The 21,471-nt window shown below is 35.6% G+C and overlaps 2 protein-coding genes across 5 annotated transcripts in view; both read right to left on the reverse strand.

The window, feature by feature from the left end:
• Window positions 1-113, reverse strand: part of LOC139696265 (serine/arginine repetitive matrix protein 1-like) — a 50,444-nt gene extending 50,331 nt beyond the window's left edge. For all 4 annotated transcript variants that reach the window (XM_071594955.1, XM_071594956.1, XM_071594954.1 and 1 more), the window contains exon 1: window positions 71-113. The gene's annotated coding sequence lies outside the window, so the exon portion shown is untranslated. The remainder of the gene's footprint in view (window positions 1-70) is intronic.
• Window positions 114-3,582: 3,469 nt separating this feature from the next.
• Window positions 3,583-21,408, reverse strand: Rpn11 (regulatory particle non-ATPase 11). Its single transcript, XM_071594828.1, has 7 exons — window positions 21,246-21,408; window positions 20,839-20,934; window positions 16,310-16,459; window positions 11,682-11,898; window positions 8,187-8,299; window positions 4,755-4,955; window positions 3,583-4,011 (listed from the first exon to the last, which is right to left on the reverse strand). The coding sequence occupies exons 2-7, from the start codon at window positions 20,929-20,931 to the stop codon at window positions 3,850-3,852; spliced, it is 936 nt and encodes a 311-aa protein (XP_071450929.1). The 5' UTR covers window positions 20,932-20,934; window positions 21,246-21,408; the 3' UTR covers window positions 3,583-3,849.
• Between the last annotated feature and the right edge of the window lie 63 nt (window positions 21,409-21,471).

Here is a 21,471-nt window from a genome sequence, read left to right on the forward strand (position 1 = left end):
ATTTAATAGAAAATTATTACTTTCACTTAAATCAAGGAAATGCATAATATAACCCCAATGTTTTACTTACCTTGATCTTCCTCAACGTGAACTCGGAAAATGGTTGACTAATCGATGCTTACGATATTCACAATCGATTACGTCAGTGCTTGACCAATGAGGGAAAGTTTGTTATTTTCGACCACGGCAGGCTTAAGTATTTCCAATTTATTAGGATGGTCTATTAATTATACAATGGCTATTTATCCTATTAAATAAGCAATATGAATAACTGCGTTGATTCAATGCTAAATTTTATATGATAACAGATGTACTTGTCCCGCCAAACGGTGAACTGAACCCTGGGAGTACTAAACGCGCCCAAGATGAAAGCCGACTACTTGGAGGTTGAGCACTGAATCTAAATAATTATACAGAAAGTTCTCTTGGAAATCTGTTATTTTTTCCATGAAGAAACCTAATACCCTTAGAATTTGAATAACAATTAATATTAGAAATTCATCGTAATGTAGGTAATGGAATTATTATTATTATTACTTTTTATTTGCCCAGAGATCACAATACAAAAATACCAGGTGGGTGAAGTATGTACATGATATAAGGCACGTCAATGAGGAGCAAAGACACAGGCTCAGTTAAGATACATAAAAGAATACATGCTCATAGTTACATAAGTGTTTGGTACAAACCCATGAACATCGGCTGTAACATGCACATACAATATCAAATTCAGAAAAATCATTGATCACAAACATGAATCAGACCATTACCATTGCTAGAAACTAAAAGTATGAACTTACTGGTCGGGAATATTGTTGAGATATTCATCAACCGAGTAAAACATATTGCGTTGTAGATATCTTTTTAGTTTATGCCTGAATACGGCAGTTCCCTGTGTATCCTTGATACTTTTGGGTAGTTTGTTAAATAATCTGATGCCCATTTCATTGGGTCCTAATTTCAATGCTTTAGTTCTTATATTCCCATAATGGAAGTCATTCCTGCCTCTGGTGTAATGATGATGATAGGCAGAGTTAAGAGAATAGTTGCCGATGTTATTTTTTATATATAGAATTAAAAACATAATGTAGATGCATGGGAGTGGTAGCAAATTTAATTCATGGAAAATAGGCCTTGATGGAGCATTGTAAGGTTTCCTGGTGATGATTCTAATAGCTTTCTTTTGCATTTTAAAGATGGTTTGAGAAATAGCAGCTGATCCCCATAATATTATACTGTAGGTTATATTTGAGTAAATTTCCCCATAGTACAAATTGAGTAGTACAGTTTTACTTGTAGTTTCATACAGGTGTCTTAATAAGTAGCAAGTTGAACTGAGCTTGTGTTGGAGGGCTTTTACATGAGTATCCCAAGAAATATTTGCACATAGAGAAATACCTAGAAATTTGCATTCTGTCTCACGCTCAATTGATAGGTCATTGATTTTTACCAGCAGATCATCTGATATGTTCTTATTGTGTGTAAAGTTTACTATTTTACTTTTATTTACATTTAAGTCTAGAAGGTTGTCTGTACACCACTTGTTTATTGCAAGTGTGACAGACTTAGCTTTTTCCACAAGGCTGGGATATGTTTGTGTTGATATTATTATATTAGTGTCGTCAGCGTACAACAAAATAGAATAGAAACCATTCGTAGTGCAGTTCTTACCCTGCTCGTGTCACCATATTGATGGAACTTGAGCCCTGCCATTTTCGAGAGGGTTCCATAGCTAGAAGAGGCCATTGCACGTCCCCCCTACAACAACGAATGGGTGGGGGAGTAATTGATTTAGTCACGCTAGTAATGTTTAATATGGGGAAAAGTTTATTACATTGCATAATTATTGGTCGTAAATTTAATTGACGCGTTCTTGACTTTTATCTTTTAATCTATAGACCGACACGGGCGTAATTGTTATTCGAATTCAAATTGTCCACAGATAATCATCAATTCATCGCACTGCTACCGAGGTGTGCTATGAAGAATTAATTATACAAAATAATGTAATGCCTGCATATATTATACTCACCGACAGAATGAAGTTATTTTGATGAAACCCAATTGTAATTGTTGGACCCTCATTTTTTGCGTCACGTCATCTAATTTACGACAACAGTCGCAATATGTTGTCGACTGCATGGCAAACATCCCTCACATTGCTTAAGTGTAGTTGTGCTTCACTTGAAAGGCGATTAGAAAACCTAGGTTTTCACCAGGTGCAGCAAATAAAAAATGTTAGGTTGTGTGCACCATTGATGGTCAATTCAACGACAAAAAAAATGGAAAATCAGCATCATTGCAAATTATTTCATACTAATGATTGGATGGTCCTAAATATTTATATGAATTTACAGAGAGCCTGACTTAGAAATTGCTCCAAATTGGGCACTTACTTTTATGCAATGTCTCGTTAAAGAATATGCTCTCAAACTCTTGGTTCAACATTTAAGAGCCTGTCAGCTATGAATTTAACCATTCACAGCAGTAATTTGGCTGGCTATATTCTATCCACCAACTGAATTTCAATACCTAAATCAGCAAATACAATGCAAGGAGAGTAAAAGCCAAGCATGCATTTCAATTGATTGAAGTGCACCTTCACAAACTATTCAAGCAAGAATGACTCATATTTTCCATTTATTCATTATCTTACACCATTGTAATATCTAAGCATTTAACTCCTGAATCCATTTATTCAAATGTTAGACACCACTAAGAGCAGTGTCCATCACTGATAAGATCCTTGCAAACAAGATCATTTATATATTAGATCAGACATTAAATGAAACATCTAAGCTTTAGAAATGATGGCCACACTCTTAATGGAGCAGTATCCATGAATTATTTTAGTAAGCAAAGTTGATCATCTTGGCAATTTGATCTCTACCATCATCAAATAAAGATGAAAGAGAAGCTCAGCATTGCAAATGTATTATCTCACAAGTTGGTGATTATAATTCCTCTGTTTACATTAAGGTTTAAGGACACAGACTGAACATAGATACAGCACTTAGCCTCTCCTTGGAGAACACTGACACTACAATAAACCCTTAAACTCTGCATACTTCCTACCTTCATTATTTTAACACCTGTATCTATTCCCTCTCCATACATCGCTGGCCTAATGTTCTCCTATTTACCACGGACTTCAACATCCCATTACTGATCAGAATGCTCTGCACCCATCTTTTCTCCCTCCTCTGGATTTCTTCCAACTGCACCCTCTCCTGCCCCACCATGACTAGCACCATCTTTATTTTCCTTTCAATCCATTTCACCTTTTCCACCCTTCTCAACAACCCCATTTCATAAGCCCCAAATCTACACCTATCATCCTACCTCAATGACTACATTTCTACACCATAAAAAACCACACTTCATATATAAGTTTTAACAAACCCCTTCTTTACATCCTTGTGAAAGCATCTTTGGCTAAAGCAATTCTTTGTTTTAAACATTTAGCTCAGCCTCCATTAATTCTTGGAAACCTCACAACCGTTGTTTTCTTTACATCCAATCTAATTGCATAACTATCACACAATCACTTTTAAATAGAATTTTTTAAATAAAACAAATTCAGAACTTGGAATATTTTATTCATATTTTCCTGCACTTAGTATCTTAAAATTGAGCCTTGTAAAAAAAGTGTAGCGGCAATTTTTTTTTTATAAATAACAGGTCAGATTTTGAAATTCAAAAAATTAACAACTCAGCATAATGATCACTCAATGTTTTTGACGAAAACTGCTCAATTACATATGTGCCACAGGAAAGTTAACAATCCTCACTTGAGTTCACACACTTATGTCCATTATGTTCCAAGATAGAGAACAGAATTACTTTCTTTCACTTAAAAACCACTGTGTCCAACATTGCTCCAAGGCACTGGACAATATTAGTTGTCATGAGAACATCCACCTTTTCTTCAAGGTGACGCTTAGGATCTTGCTTCCCAACATTTTTGATTGCCAACTGCTCAGGTGTCATTTTCTCTTCTTCTTCCAGTGCCTTTAATAAAAATTAATAGTGGAATGACAGATTATAATAAACCCAACATGAATTACAATGACAACTATTCACATTTCCAACCCGATGAATTATACTTCTGATGACTTCAAAATGAACTATCAACCGCCATCACATTTTCTTTTCTTTCAAAGATTCACAGCTGTAAGCAAGATTAATTTGATTATTCTAAGACAGATTAATTACAATTTGGAATGAAACAGCAACTGTTGAACACCTGAAGGCAAGAAGAGCTATTGGAGGATCCATGAAATAAAAGGCATCTACACAGCAAATTCATGACTAATACTACACATGTAGTAATGTCACAATAACAAGATACAAACATCAAACACCATGAAACTGCTAAATCTGATTGTTCACAATTTTACGCATTTCATTAGTTCACCCAATTGACATAAAAACAAATCATATACTACAGGATATCCTGCATGCCAATGCCATGGTGTGTGCCATCAAAAATTACGTATTTCTTCATTTTTAGTAATAACATACAGCTGTGAAATAATTTAAATACAATCCAAATTCAATATATTTCATCCCTTATAAAAATTGGTGCCTAAAAATTAATTACTTTACGCAAGTAATGACTGTATGACATGGACGTGCTTTCAAAAAATCTTCAAAAACATCAATCCTCAGTGAAAAATTTTAAATAACAGTGAATTGTAAATTACATACTTTTTCATACAAGGAACAGAAAACCAGTAAAACCCATAGCATACCTTGTTATAATTCCTAGCCAGATCCAACATATCTGAGACAGTTTTCTCATTGATTCGACAGTGCTCTGAGTAGTCGTCCAATGTTAGGCCATCCATCCACGACTTTTTGTGCAGATTGAGAAGCATTTTCTGCTCCAATTCATTTTTACGATAATTTATACTGATTGAATAATAATGCCGATTGAGGCCATGGATAAGTGCCTGTAGGAAACAAAAAATGACAAATGATCACAAAACACTTTCAACAAGGAACATAAAATATTGTTTTATTGCCAAAATGAAATTATCAACACTAAAAAAAAACAATTGAAACATCAAACAATAATATCAATATAGACAACCCACATGTGTAATCTCACTTTGCACACACAGTAATTTCTCAGAACTGGTACCAAATAACACAATAGGAGCTATGCCTATACATAAAATGCATGTGAATGCAAACGAATAACTTTGGTTACATCTCTACAAATTTGCTGGTATCTTACACAAACTAGGTAGTCTACCAACAAAACAGCTAAGAGGAACTGTAACAAGGTAGCAACAAAAAAAAAAGAGTAACAATACCAATGAGGTACATCAAAAAAGCTTAGAATTTACACTCTAGTCCATTTGCAAAAACCTGTTTAAAATTTGGTTTATTACTACCCAGATGTGTCTAGGCCATTCTGGATAATAGGGAAGTTAATAATTACATGGAGGGGCCACACTTAAGCAACAATCCAGAGTAGAATATAAAGGTATTCAATAACTGAAAGGGAAGAGTAAGGTAGGCCAGTTTTCTCGCTCACACCTAAATAAACAAGTTGTTCGCAATTGCATCAACAAAATCCACTTCCCTGAATGGGCAACATTCTAAACTTGGATTCACCAGCACCGAAATCATTCACTGTGGATAATGATGTTTAGCTTACACTTACCCTTTGATGGGTCATAATTCGCCAATATATTATGAAAGGACTTGACAGTATAAGGGTTGAAATCAATTCAAAGGTTTTACATTTTAGGTTTTTACTCTATTTCCAAGGATAAAAAAATCACTTTTCAATATCTCGGGCAACCTTTTGCAGTACCTATTTCACCTAAATGTAATCTAACTTCTAAATTAACATGAGCAAACATTTCAGCTATTTAGCCCTGAAGCAGTTCTGTGAGGTGATAATATATAAAGAACTTTTTTATTTAAATTCTAATGGCTCACGTACACAATCAAGTTCTCTGCTTCCAGTCAAGATATCATCTCATTCGAAGTTAGTCCGGAGTTCTACATCAGAGATTCTGACTTTTATTAGAAGACCTAGATGAATGTTAACAGTACCTTAAAACCTTTCTGGAATTTTTATTGCTTGCACTCGGGAAACACAAATTAAAAAACAAGTGATGAAAGGGGAGAATTTCAGTAGGTACTTAGTTTTAGTGATAAAAATCATTCCTAATGTGGAATATTTATCAAAGGAAGTGAGGGCTAGCCAGTGGGACACTCAGTAAAATTAATGCATGAATGCTTCTTCAATACAATCAGACGTGATTCACAATTTTTTACCTTCTTGCAGATTATTGATCACATTAATTGCTAGTTTATATAAATTACTACAATAGTCATGCAAATTAAACTCGATTGAAAAATATAGACAAATTACTTTTCCTTTTCCTTCTATAGCCCACTACTTCATGAGCTAGAATATTGTGCAGATAATGTAGCACATTGAATATCACTAGTTTAAAAAAGTGCTGGACTATTCATTCATATTAAATCCAAATAAGTCACATTTCCTTCTACTTTCTACAAACTCTTTTCTGGCAAAACAACATTAACTCTCTAAAATTTCAGATTTTACTTCTCAATTCCAGGCTTATATAAGGTTTTCTATAACCAACTTTCTCTGGCTGGCCACCCTCAGTACATGCACTTTGGGTGGGAGTATAAGAGTTTAAGGGAAAGAGGGTGATAAGAAGAATATACCCAAGACTCCTTCAGCTGATAGAATTCTTTAAGTTAATAATATCTAGATCCTTCTTTATATTTTCAAAACATACAAAGAAGTAATTGCAATTAAGTACATAGATAGTGAGGCATGAAGAGGTTCGAGATAATGAGGAGAAGTGTATCGGAGACAATAAAATTAAGTATTAAGTACTGAACTGGGTTGGGCACTTTCTAAGACATGAAGGCATAATTAAGTCATCGGTGGAGGAAGTGGTCTGAGGAAGAAGGAGCTGAAAGGATGAGTGGGGTATGAGACAAGGGGCCTGAACTAGAAAGCAGAGCATTTCACAAAGATGATACATGACATCGTCATCCACCCCAACCACTATCATAGCCCAAAGCAACACAAAATAACCCTTAGCAGCTCATACAAGTTGAATTTTTTATATACTCACTTTTACAGTAAAATATCATCAAAAGATATGTTGCTTCTGCACCTTTGCAACAAATATTAACTCAAAAACTTATACCTAAGTCCTTCAAGCACTTCACTCACTAAACAGTCACCTAAGTGATTTGGTGCCATGGGTGTTTATCATCAGAGAAAATAAAAATAAAATTGACAAATATAAAATTCCAGTACAGCATGAAACCACCACCTTTTTCCATCCACACTTACTTAACTATGTGGCCAACAACCCCCCCCCTCCACTCAAACCCTGCCTACAACCTACTCACTATCTTATCAACCACAAACAGTGCCAATACCCCACTAACCTCTCTCTTTCCTCCTTTCCAACATTGCCATGTGCACACAAAATCACCACAATATACCCATTGGGTTCTAATAATAAATGCAATCTGCATTGGGATACTGAAAATAAATCATTGATACAGATAACAAAAAATGCTCACAGTGGACCCTTGGTTTGATATTGCCTTGGTCAATTGATAGCTCCTGAGTATACTATACAGCTTTTAAAATGTTTTTAGCTAATTATAGGGTTCTGAAGGTGATCAATTAAACCCCAGGAAATTATCAACACCCTACAATTTATGATGACTGGTGTTTATTAATCATGTCATGGTACAATTATATGAAGTCTTCATTCATCAGATTACACGGTGTTCACAAGTTGTTTTGCATTCATCTTCGAAAATGTTCCTTTTTGGCAGAAGTTAATGTGAGTCTCAACTCCTTATCATCCATATTACTTAATTAATTGATAATCTACTATTAATAGACATGTGAAATAACTAATGCCTTCACAATTAAAAAAACTAACTTTGCAGCTTCACACTTCTATTAGAAGTATGCGGCCTGAGTGACAGTCCACGGAAGGAAAATTAAAAAGATTGGTTACAAAGAAACATCTATCACAGATGTTAACTATGGCTTCTACAACAGTGTCAGTTGACAGGAGCCAACTCCAACATTAAAAACTTCAGGGGCCATCCCTCCTGTTATGACAAACATACCACGACAGAGCAAATTCCTCACATACCTGGACGGAGGGCTTCTGCAAGTGACCAAGGTTAGAGGTAGTTTGCCTCGGCTCTTGGCCAAGGACCATCATGTTGGGGTTGATTAAACGGAATGCATCTATTACCACTTTTCCTGCAAGAGGGAAAATATGAACACATTATTAAGATTCAATATTAGCAATCATTCAGTGAAAAGAATACAATAATAAATATTTATTTGATTTACCCAAATATACAGATATTATACATGTCAAGGATTGGTACTAAAGTCCTCAATAATACGATTGGATATTGTACTATAAATGTTACAGAAATAATAATGATATTTAAAAAAAGAGACATATTACTGCACTGAGCAAAGATATTGGATTCTAAAATGGGTTTCTCCTGCAATTGAAACAAAGATGTACTCGTGGAGACTTTTAAGTTCCTTGTTAAGATTATAACATAACTGGATACCCAGATATTTTAGACCACAAGCAGTTTTCCCGGAGCTAATGCAAGGCACATGAAGGACACCTGGTTGCCTAGCACCATACTTAAGTATGTGTGAGTTTTGCTGAAAATCTGGAAAATTAGATTTTAACAAAAAGCAGGCCAGTAAATAAACATAAACAAGGACCAGGTAATTTACTAAGATTCATGAGCAATGGTTGACATAGTGTTCAACAATTTACATTAAACATTAATCTTATTGCTCCTTTGAATTAAAAAAAATATTCAAGGGTGAAGACCCCAAAGTAGAATTCCGTACAGTAGATGGACATGAAATTCATCATACTACAGGGATTGTAGAACTAGGGAAACAGTACCGAATTTTCCCATCTATAATGCACACCTTATGTATAACGCACAACCAGAAGCAGCTAGGCATCACCCAGTTTCTTTTTTGCTATGATTTGTAAGTCGAAACGAGACATAGGTTTGTGAGCCCTATTATTTGCTACATATATTAACTTTCAGCTAATCAAATACAAAAAAAAATGAGAGAATGAATGAACTAGAATTTTCTTCTATTGTTTCAGGCTTCACTTCGTGGAAGTAATTGATATCCATTATTGAAATAGAAAGAAAGACTCGTACTTTTCCACAGATTTTATTATACGGCACGATGCGTTTCACCGACTTGCGGCATCATCAGGTACCTTCACTTCGTGGAAGTAATTGATATCCATTATTGAAATAGAAAGAAAGACTCATACTTTTCCACAGATTTTATTATAAGGCACGATGCGTTTCACCGACTTGCGGCATCATCAGGTACCTGATGATGCCGCAAGTCGGTGAAACGCATCGTGCCGTATAATAAAATCTGTGGAAAAGTACGAGTCTTTCTTTCTATTTCAATAATGGATAGAATTTTCTTGTTTTCTTTGCTTTGTTAGTATTGGGAATTAGCTGTTCTATACAACCTCAAAAGTTCTATGAAGGTGCCGCCTACATGGTGATTGTTTCAAACCTGAATTGAGTTAAGCTTTTGTTATTTAGAATTTTCTCAAGAAAATTACCAATGGAGAAGAACATCTTATACAGCGATGTTTAAGCTAAAAGTCATCAATTTCACGAAAGAAAAAGGAAATCATGAGGCTGCCAGAATGTATCCATTAATAAATCTTTTAAATCAAAGTTACGTTCTAGTTGGGAAAAGTGGATGATGTCTGGTATGAAGGACTATACAGAATCGGGAAGGATTAAAAGAGTGTCTTATGAAGAAATAAGCCAGTGGATCCTGGAAAGTTGGCAGGGTGTCAAGAGGGACTTGTGTAAAAAATGGATTTGAAAAAGCTTTAGGCAATCTTTCAACGCCAGTGCTAGAAGACGAGGAAGAGTTAACTTTGGAGATTGAACTCGGTGATGAGCCCAAAGAGATAATAAATGCACTTAATTCATTTAATTGGGATTCAGGTGATGAATTTCTTGGACTCAAGTGATCTACCTATCATATATTTACACTTACATGAATATAATACGACGTACTCTACACATACGTGAAATACTATGTATTGGAATAAATAAGTACTACGTATTAGAATAAATGAGGTATATAAATTACATGTTTTTCTTTTTCTCATGGATTTATGAGATGAAATAACTGTAACAGTAGCAGATCTGTATAAAACAGAATGCAATTAGAAAGACATGCCTCCAGGCTAATTTATTCATGCAAAACTCTTCTATAAATTATTGTGTACATAGGTATGTAAATGCTTGGATTTTTTCAATTTTCATTACATAAAGCACATCGTCACTTTTACCGATCATTTGAAATTTTATGCATAGATAAGATGTGTGTCATCGATGGGAAAATACGGTAGTTTGGTTGGATCTGATAAGGAAGCAGATGGTGCCAATGCATGAAACTATGCAATGTAGGCCCTCTTTGTCCACAAAGTAATATCATTTAAATAAAGATGATTAGGTACTCTTATTCTCAAACTATTACAACACTCATATAATAATGCATATGATTTCAGTCATTTGAGTTAATTACACATATGTCTGCACCATTATTCCATAATTAATTTGGTGGAAGTCCTCAACTAGCCCAAGAGTGAGTATAAAGTCTTGCACTTTCAATGCCAATTTTTATACATCCATAATGGGAAGATCCCATTTTATCACCATAATAGAGGGCATATAAATACAGCAAAATCAGAAAATTTTATCAAAATGAAGTATACCTGACATCTTGATTCAACCTTAAATGCATCATGGATGATTTTAATGCCCATTTGTTTATATAAAAACCTCTGAATTGCTATTACTGTAATGAAATGTTCATTGATGTTGATTCTCTTAAAAATTTCTACCATGAGGAATTTTAAATTTCTATCAATCTATTAAGGGTTTGCAAAAATGTTACCAGCATTAATTCAATTAAGTGCAATAGGAAATATAAAAGACATCAGATTTCGGCGAAAGATGCCATACAAATTGTATGAATAAAAAGCATTATTGTATCATCAACAAATGCCAGTATATTTCATTTAACAATTTTTTTGGTTTGGGAAAAAAACAGGATGAAGTGCAGTATTTTGCCTATTTATTTTCTTTGAGCTATTTCAAGTCCAAGAATAGTGGCTCTTCAATTGTTCCCGGCTCAACCTTGTGGAAATTTATTTTAATTAAATTAAGAATACAAAGTATCTTTCCACTGTCTTTATTTGTTTTCCAAAGTATCTTATCACTTGTCCTTTACCCAAAATCTGATTCCTCTTTTTCAGATAACAACCGTTGACCAATGATAAACAAAAGTTTTATACTGTGATACTTGTGATAAATAAAATTCAAACAATGAAATAAATATTCAAAATGGACTATCCAAAAATGCACCTTGAATTGATGAAATTGCTGATGAAAAATTTGACACTAAGCAAATGGATACTGAAACTAATTCCTACATAATAATTATCTCTTGTAGAAAAACGTTTATTTCAATCATTTGTTTCTTAAAACAGGTACTTTGAGAGTCACTTATGTATTATCACAAGGAATTACAATTACATCAAACTCACCCTTAACACTCTGAATGGGGTCCACCACAACTGCTACGGCTCTATCAGAGAGAGCTTCAAAGCTCTGCTGAGTGTTTATATCCACACCAGAGAGCCAACACCCAAACCCTGGGTGGGAATGATACCACCCCACAACCATTTCTGGTCGACCGGTCTGCTTCAGCATGTCCAACATTTTGGCTTGGAAAACTGGATCAACAGCTTCAACGCTGACACCCTGAGTTAACAGAAAATTTAAAACAGTTTCAGTTACATAAACAAATAAATGAGAATATTAAATGGACAGATAGGAAGACAAACAATAAATTTCAAGGCATGGTAGAAGAGAGATGGCTGATGGTAGTATTTCAAAGACAGCCAGACGAGTGGGTGTAAGAGATATCAAGAGGCAGTGGAATGATGACGGCATTAACAGATGAGACAACTTGGGTAAATAAAGGTATAAGAGCAAAAAGAATATGCATTTGGGGTGAATTTAAGGCAGGCAAAAAGTGCATACTTATGAGTTATTATGATATAGAGGACGGAGTTTAAGGATATTTGGTGTTATGTTAGCTACGATTTAAGACTGTAGCAATGAAGTGTCAGGGTCCTTCATAAACCTACCCTAAACCAACAGACTACTCCATTAAGAGTTGTAGAAAACCTACATTATCATGATCACTTTTGCTTATCACTATATTTACCCAGTACATCTTGCATTTTAGTTTCAGTCACAAAAAAAATTTGACAGTGAATGTCTCAGAACAGAACATATAGAGGGGGCCTTCCAATAAATTCAGTGATTGTAGTCTTCCTCTTACTCCTCTGAGAAAAAACTGTTTTCCAAAAGAATTTAGTTCCTTGGATGCTGTTCTGACTCTTATAATATAATTTTCCAAAGTTTGCTAAATGAATGTAGTCATCTTTGAGATCAAAGTGAAATCAAAAATGATAGTCCATCAAGATTGTTCTCATCTAGAGGGTTTGAATATTATTTTACCCCATTCTTACGCAGGGTAGATAAAGCATGCACAGAGAATCAATCTACAAAGGGAGTGTTCATCAACAGGGTTTCAGAATTTGATCACAATTGGCTGCAGATATTCTAACTGATATAAGAAAAACATTCTATAGAATAGTTTTTACTCTCGTACAGCCATCACCATTGAGCAGTGTCATCAAAATGCTAGGTGTCATCATGAAGATACCATTTTTATCAATGATGAAAACGTCTTCATGATAAAAAATCTGGGGAAAAATGTATTCGAGATTGAAGTAAAATTACCAAGTTCTTCAAAATAGTGCCATCGTCTAACAGCACACCGATATCAGTGCCTATGGCAGTCCCGTACACTTCCTGGAAGTCATTGACAGGAATCTTGTTCAAGCCCCTCATCACTGCCTCATTGTTATCAAGCTATCCAAAATGGTTGCCTTTCAAACTTCTTTTTATTCTTGGGAATAAAAATGTCTGGCAGTACCACATCGGGACTGTAGGGCAGTTGGGGCTACGATGCCGCCTTGAGCTGGTTCAGGTACTAGGTCACAAGGAAGTTGGCGTGGGATGGTGCAGCCCCTAATTCACAAAAATCTCCTTCCTGATGCATTGCACTCTTTTCTGCAGCCTTTCGATGACTTCCAAGTAAACCTCACTGTTTACTGTCAGTCCCTGTGGCACAAACTCTCTGTAGATATTACTTTTGGAATCGAAAAAGACAATGAGAATAGTGATACTTATTTTCAGGACCGACCCTGTAGGTCAATAAAAATCATTCTGTAGGATGATTGTTTCTTTTATCAAGTTCATGGAATCCCACAAAGTAGAGCCTGAAACTGTCTCCTTGTAGATGCAAGGTTCATATAAAAGGTAACAGTAAAAGTTAGGGCAAAATAGATTTATTTCAGATTGCTAAAATGCCTCAAAATTCATTGAAGTACATTCCTTGAGTGTCAACACACTTTTGCCAGTAGCTTTTCGATGACTCAATGGCTCCCTGGTAGGCGGATTCCAGATTGTCTCAGAGTGTATGTGTGCAAGCTTCTTTGACAGCACTTAGGGTCCCATGGTGGTGTCCTTTGAGGGAGGATTTCATTTTTGGGAATAGGAAATAGTCTGCAGGCGCCAAGTTGGGACTGTAAGGGGGCTGGGGAATCATTGCTATGCCATTTTTATTGTCCTGCTTTTGGCTGTCCGTCAAGACCTTTGGGACGAGTTTAGCACAGATCTTTCGCACCCCTTAATTTTCAGTGATAATGGTGTGCACTGTCATCATATTAATGCCAATACTATCCCCAATCATGCACACACTTAACTGATGGTCTAACTTCAGCGCTTCACGCACAGGTTGCACGTTGATGTACGTTCTTGACATCAATGGCTGTCCAGCACAGGGCTCATCCTTCACACTCTCTCGGTCATCTTTAAAGAGCTTGTGTCACTTAAGAATTGCAATTTGTCACATGCTTTTATCCTAGAACACTAGGCAAATCATGCCAAATATCTCTGTATTCAATTTCCCCGGTCCAACACAAAATTTGATGGTTTACTGCTCTTCATTCGTTTGTTGCATTTTGCAATTGCACCAAGTCACTCAACAGTGGTCCATTAAAAACAAATCTAGCCTGAACATATGCTCGTAGGCGATTAGCGCTTGGTGTGTGTTGAAGGTCAGACCCCCCACTACCTAGCCTGCACAGTGCGACGTTTAGTCACATCAGGAAAAATTGTTTCTGATACTTTTTATACAAAACTTGTACTTCTCGAAGTCATCCTGTACACAGTTGCCACCTGATAGCTGTTTATGTAGAAGGTAAATGTATGAGGGCCTTTTTTAATTTATGCTATTGAGGATATTTTGAATAAATTCTGAGACCCATTACACAGACACAATCCTTCCTAATTATGATGCAATATTATTTGACTTGAGGTGATTGTATGGGTCAGGACTTGGTAATTTGCTGATTCCAGGGAAAGCTAGTTTTGCGCAATGCAAAGAGGCAGTGAATTTAATGAAGTCAAAAGTCAAATTATTGATTAAAGTTCCTTGAAGTCTGGAAACATTATGCAGTGGCTTGAATCAAAAGATTGCCAGTTTTAGCTCTTGTATTCTTAATAAGGACTATTTTTAATCAGAACTGCAACTTATGATTATAATTAGTTTTACTATTAGTTTTAATAAGTGCATTCAATGTAATTAGGGTATCCCTATCAATTATCAATGGGACAAATGATTTGGCTTTGTAAGAACAAAATTATGTTAGAATAGGTTTTTACTATATTTCTTCATTATTTAAAATACTTACCATCTTTGATGGTATATAAGACACACCAGCAAATAAGATTCACCCTAATTTCAGTAGGGTACAAACAAGTAAAAAGAGTTTTAACAGTGCATGCGGAAGCGCAGATAATTTACTAGGGTAACTCTTTTAAAACAAATAACTCCACTCAGTATGAAAAGCAATGCTGTTTTGTGATGATCAGTCATGATAAAATTCCACCAGGTTCATTTGATATCCCAGTCACAACTCTTTCCACATCGCAGAAGTGAGCACCACAATATTCAGGTCACATAACAGCGATTAGCTTACTAATAACAATTCCAACTACAACATTCATCAATTGAGAAATAAAGATAATATACAAGTAAATATAATAATCTTAATATAATGAAGTCCAAATAGGTAGTATTGACCATCTGGGTAAAAAAAACATCCAGCATTGAATGTTAACCCATGGCATTCAAACATTCACAAAAAAACACGGGTGATTTTTTTAGCCATAATTTTAGTAAAAAAGGTGCAGCTTAAACACTGTCAAATATGACAAATTTTATATCATAGTAAAACCAAGGGTATATCTACTATTTTACTATAAAATTTTATTCTAGAGAGAACTTCTGAACTAGAGAAAGATACGAAAAAATCACCCAATAATTAGATAGAGTAAGTCAAATAGGTTTTAAAACCAAACATACACCTTCTGTTGATTTATATATTGAATCTACATTGGAAACATACCTACCAACCCTATTCATGCATATAAGATGAGGTTCTAATCTTCAGTACTCACCTTATAGCATTTTTTAAATCTTCAGAAAAGTAGGTTACTATGTCATTTGAACTATTAAATTTTGAAACAGAGAATTTGGATCCATCGGAAGAATGGGGGATGTAAGAACCTCAGATTTTGGTATGTTCATCACACAATGAATTTGGAAATTACAAGAGGTTCCAAAGAAACTGCGGGAGATGCCGCAACAGTAACTTTTTTAACGGAGTCATCCGCTAATGTGCATTTCAATGCAACAATTTCAGAGCGTAAAAATCATTCGCCTTGACTGGGACTCGAACCCAGATCCCTCAATATCCGGTCGAGTGCTTTAGCCACTTAAGCTACCGTTTTGGGGCTTTTAAAGGAACTAGATGTTATGACGAAATACCTATAAGGTATTTCGTCATAACATCTAGTTCCTTTAAAAGCCCCAAAATTTCAGAGTTTAAGAGGACGCCTCGGTAGCTTAAGTGGCTAAAGCACTCGACCGGATATTGAGGGATCTGGGTTCGAGTCCCAGTCAAGGCGAATGATTTTTACGCTCTGAAATTGTTGCATTGAAATTACAAGAGGTTCTTAAATATTAACTCACAGTTCCAGACTGAGGCATGGCAAACACATCAATCACCCGCACAGTGTAGTCATCCACAAATTCACCAAGCATGAGACCCATAACCTCCATGGGAACACCAGCACGTCCATGCTTAAGCATCTTCAGTAGGGCAAGGGAGGACACATAGACCTACAAAAAATAATAACAAGAAAACTTATGTCAGTGAATCAAAAGCAACACGCATGGGGTTGGTGATGTAATTTTATATTGAGTACAAACATAAGAAAAAGTGTAATAAATTTCGATGTGGTTTTTCAGCTTGGAAGAGAAAGTACTTTCCAGTTGTACCTTCCTCTATAAAAAAACAGAATTCCAAGGGTCCGTACAAGTGACAGATGATGTCTGATGCATTATCAAAACAAGAATTATCTATTTCACAGGATTTTAATCTATCATGAAAACTACTCCGCCACCAAAACAAGAAAAGCTTTCATTACCATCAAATTTATAATGAGACATGTTCACCCTTCTATTTTTTGGGAAGGAAAAAAAAACTCCTCACTTAATGCCATTTAAGGTGCTTCCTAACATCTGCCAAGTTCCAGTAAACTGTTAAATGGCAATGTGGCAGAGGCGAAAGAATAAATATAATATCAAACTATTCATTATGCACCTCAAATTTATTTTGCTATCTGAAATTCCTTAGCCTCATGCTCACAAGAAAATTCTTTAGAAAATATTGACTGCCAATTGGCACTCATGAAGTCTACGAAAAGAACACGCAGGTGAGTAGGCCAGTTTTTACTGGCAGAATTCACAGTAAACCTTGCACTCCAGAATAAGTTTCATCCGTGCACTTACACACTACAAAGTACTAATTTTGATGAATTGACACTTCTAAATTAATGAGAACTTTTGACTGGATTCAGTCACAGCATTCTCCTACACCAAAGCAAAAATTACAAAGGAGTACCACATCCCACAAAAATCATGGTTTTCATTTTTTCGCCAAGAACACAAAATTTACCCACTTATTCTTAAGATAATGTTAATTTCCCTGCATGATTTTGTTCTTAGACTAACATTGAATTCTATCCTCCATCAGGCCATACAAACAAAAGGATAGCTTTAAGATTTCTCTCAGGCAACTTCCTTCAATAAACCTTCAAAACTCTTCTCCATCCACTCCTCCCACTTGCCGGATGTTCAGTCACAAATTGAAGAGCTAGGTTGATGTAATTACACCACCAGTTGGCGGCTACAAAAACGTTTCCCTGCACACTGGGCATGCACTTATCTGCAGAAAAATTTCTGAAATTGTTGCATAAGCAGAGAAAATTACTGAATGTGGAGGGGGACTACATTATGAATTAGGTAAAGATTTATGTGTGTTATATGTTATTTATGTAACTTTCATTTTTGAATTTGAATGCAACTGAAACTAACTTACTGAGCACGCCTTGTACTCACAAAGGAGAAGTTTATTTCTTTTTCATTTGATATGAGCTACGAAAATGAATATATGAAAAAATGCAAGCATTCTAATTTTTTGTCACAACTGACAGACATTACGCATTGAAATCTGTTCTTCTTTGCATCATAACCTGTTTAATAATTCTATCCTAGAGGAGACATGTTTGAAGATCATTGTTTTAATCTGCATTTACCCCCAGCAATGAATAAAAGCAAAAATAATCTAAAATAAATATGGGAAATTTATTAATGGTTAATGCTAGGAAAATATAGGATCTAAGTTAGATGTGCAAAAACAATCAAAATGAAGGTTGGTCGGTTACGGCTACCTTAAAATAAATTGAGGAGCAAGACAAGAACGCATGATGTTACCATTAGAATTCAATGTTTTAACGATTAATCATGTGAGAAAAGGCTTCATGGAAAGACAGGTCCCTAACTGTCTAGAGAAATAAATGCACCCATCCTTCCATATGTTGATGATGCAGTATTGTTGACCACATGTCCAAGAGATTTTATGAGAGAAGTGGTAGACTGAGGAAGAAGTGGATGAATGAGGATGAAGAGACCCTCAGGAGGAAGAACAACCCGCCTTAGGAACAGAAAGAAATTCATGAAAATTATGCGCCTAAACATCACAATTTCTTTAGCACAGCAAACTTGACAACTCCATATTCCATCCAAAATGCCAACCAACGTAAACAAAACACAGATGATAAAGATCTCAACAAGGAGGAAGACAAAGGTAAAGTTAAAACTGGAGGGCAAAAACTAGGAAAGCTACATTGGAAGTGTATTGGACCAGGATGGGCTAAGTAGCAGACACATCAGAAGAAGAATTGCAATATGCAAAGCTTTACAAAGAGGAGGGAATTGATGACAGGAATGTTGAGTAAGGTGTTTAGAAAAGACTAGAGAAAAATTTGACAAGAAACTACGTAATTGAAGCAAAGATGGTATGCTTCCATTGGAGGCTTTTGAGATGTGGGTGTGGAGAAGAATGGAAAACGGAAAAAGGATGGAAATAACAACAAATGAAGTCCTAGGCATGAGGAGGAGGATTGCAAGAAAGAGAAGAGGGGGGAGATTGCTAGAGAGGAGAGAGGAAAAACCTGCATACAATGCTGGGGAAAATCCAACGGAGGCAGGAAATGTGGGTGTAGAGAATTTTGATTGGCGATAGGATGCTGATGACTGTGACAATGGAGAGAACTTTAGACAGGAGAAATAGTGGAAACAGAAGGATAGGAATATAGGGCCAAATAAAGGGAGACAGAATGTGACTTTGAAGAAGTTAATTAAACTTAGGGGGGGTGAGGTTTCTTTATTGAGAGAGGCTAAGAAACATAGGGATGTTAAATTAGTGCACATCTACAACCTACCTTACTATTACTAAATAATCTTGATTTTCCAGCCTGCTCCATTACCATTTTCAACATCCCATTGCCTCTCACTATCTCCCTGGATCCACCTCCCCTGCCTTCATCAAAATTCTCTCAAAAGCAGTCTCTCTTCCTCTACCATGCATTGAATTTCATTATTTCTCTTTCAGCAAATTTTATTTCACCAGTTCTTCTCCACACTCACATCTCAAAAGCGTTTAATCTACACATTCCCTTACCTTAATAACTTATAATGTAAGAATTCAATGTTTTCAATTTAAGGACTAATGTTTTTGGGTCACAAAAATCTAGGCTAAATATTAATTTTTTCGCCAATTTTTTCATTCCATCTTCATCCAAGGCTATGCAAAGATGAGAAGGGTAAGTGAATATGACAAATATTCATGACTTGATAGCAAGTACATTTTATTTTTTAAGGGGATCATTAAAAGAAACAAGGGAATATCTAAATAAAGCTGTACCAGTACAATGGCTTCTCCTGCACTAAATCTCTATCAAACCCAAGAGACAGTGTCCTATTACAGGTATACCAATTCCTCCTTGTACATATTAAATATTTTATTTCAATGCGAGAGAAGAAATCTAATACACACACATTACCACCAGTAGCACAAAATGCCAGTTTCTTAGGAGGCACATTGTCAATTGGCAATGGATTTGGCTGTGGTTAATGATTGATTTGTAGGTGCCATCTGACATCACTTCATACTCCTTTTTCAATTCAACTATGAGCACCAAATATAGAATGCAACACTAAAAATGGGATCAAACTTCAACTATGGAATAATCCTACCTAGTCTTACAGTAAATGTTACCCTTGGATAAATAATCAGTCTTACTTTTACACAGGGAATAGTATTGCATTGCTCCAACCAAAAACCTTGCCCTCAAGAAAATGGGGTGGGCACTACCTGAAGACTGAGATTAGGGTAAATAAGTAAATAGAGAGAACAAGATGGAGAGAGAGAGGAAGTAAATGAATAGTGATGGGTAAGTAACTAAGACAAAATTACATAAAATATTAATGGCTCACAAACTAGAAATGTCTCATTAATATTAAAATCTAGAAATGTCTTGACATATTAACAAACAATTTTCTTGATGATTTATTGATTTCTATAACTGGCAAAAGAAGTTTCAAGCCTTCATCCACAATCTGCATGTACATTCAGTTGTGTCATTGGCTTTCTTTTTGCCGGTAATATCGTAATTTCTGAACAGTGCATTGGCTCAGGCTTTGCATGGTTCATTTCACACTAGACTTCTATATTGCCATTGCTCAAATGTCGCAACTTCAGGGAAAGTAATGATTCCTCGCAAAATTAAGTTCGGATTTCAAGTTATAGATACTTCGTACAGATTCACTTGGCGAGGTAAAATTTTTCTCCTTAGCACACGAGGTCGTTTTAAGTAACTTGGAAAGAATTTATCAAAATTGTGTACCAAATTATTGCTTCAAACTAAAACTAGGCACTTGAAATTACTTGTACAGTTAACTAATTATGTGCTCATGTTATTAAAACATTATTTCATTCTGCGTTACATACTTTTTATGCACTGGATCGGGTATTAACGCATGAATAGGTTTTTCAGCGCCACAACAGCTTAAGACTATCTTGATTAAGTTAAAAAATTGCACTGTTTTTGGAAACGGTGAACAGGTAATGATGTAAGTTTTCAATGTAATCATACCTGTTCAGCTGTGTCTATGGCTGGGGCATCAGAAGGTGGTGGAGCCTGACTCAGCCCAGGCATTCCCCCACCAAGTCTCAGAAGACGATCCATTGCCTGAATAAAAGGAGTACCAGAAAAATTTCCTTAGTTAATTGAAAAAAAATACCTAAGAATTGGTGAAAACAATCTTTCTACCCTCAAACGTCATATGGCTATTCGTTAGTTACTTATGTCGAAGAAAAACAAATGCCCAGGTTCCCAATTCACAACACAGTAAATTAAGTAAAAACTAAACATTTTACAATAAGCCTGGAATTTCAGGCAAATCTACGAGCATATACAGGGAAATGTCTTATAACATCATGGCTTGTAACTTTCATTCGGTAGTTTACGTGACAAGGAACAAGGGCATTGACCAAAATTACCTATTTCCAAGCAATGCAGGAAAAATTCAGAAAATGGGTGCCCCGTATCTTGATATTATAGGAGCTTCCACAGGACCTAGACCTGGAATAAGGACGATTTCACCATTCACATTTACTAACGACACAAAAATGCAACCTCACAATGGATCAAAGGCGGCCAATATGGCAGTAAGCAATAGACAAATGAAGGATGAAATGCATTCTGCTATGTCATTTGTGATTCTTC

Source organism: Hetaerina americana, unplaced genomic scaffold (genome assembly GCF_022747635.1).
Source record: "Hetaerina americana unplaced genomic scaffold, ioHetAmer1.1.p SCAF_7, whole genome shotgun sequence".
In the NCBI taxonomy this organism is placed as follows: Eukaryota; Metazoa; Arthropoda; class Insecta; order Odonata; family Calopterygidae; genus Hetaerina; species Hetaerina americana.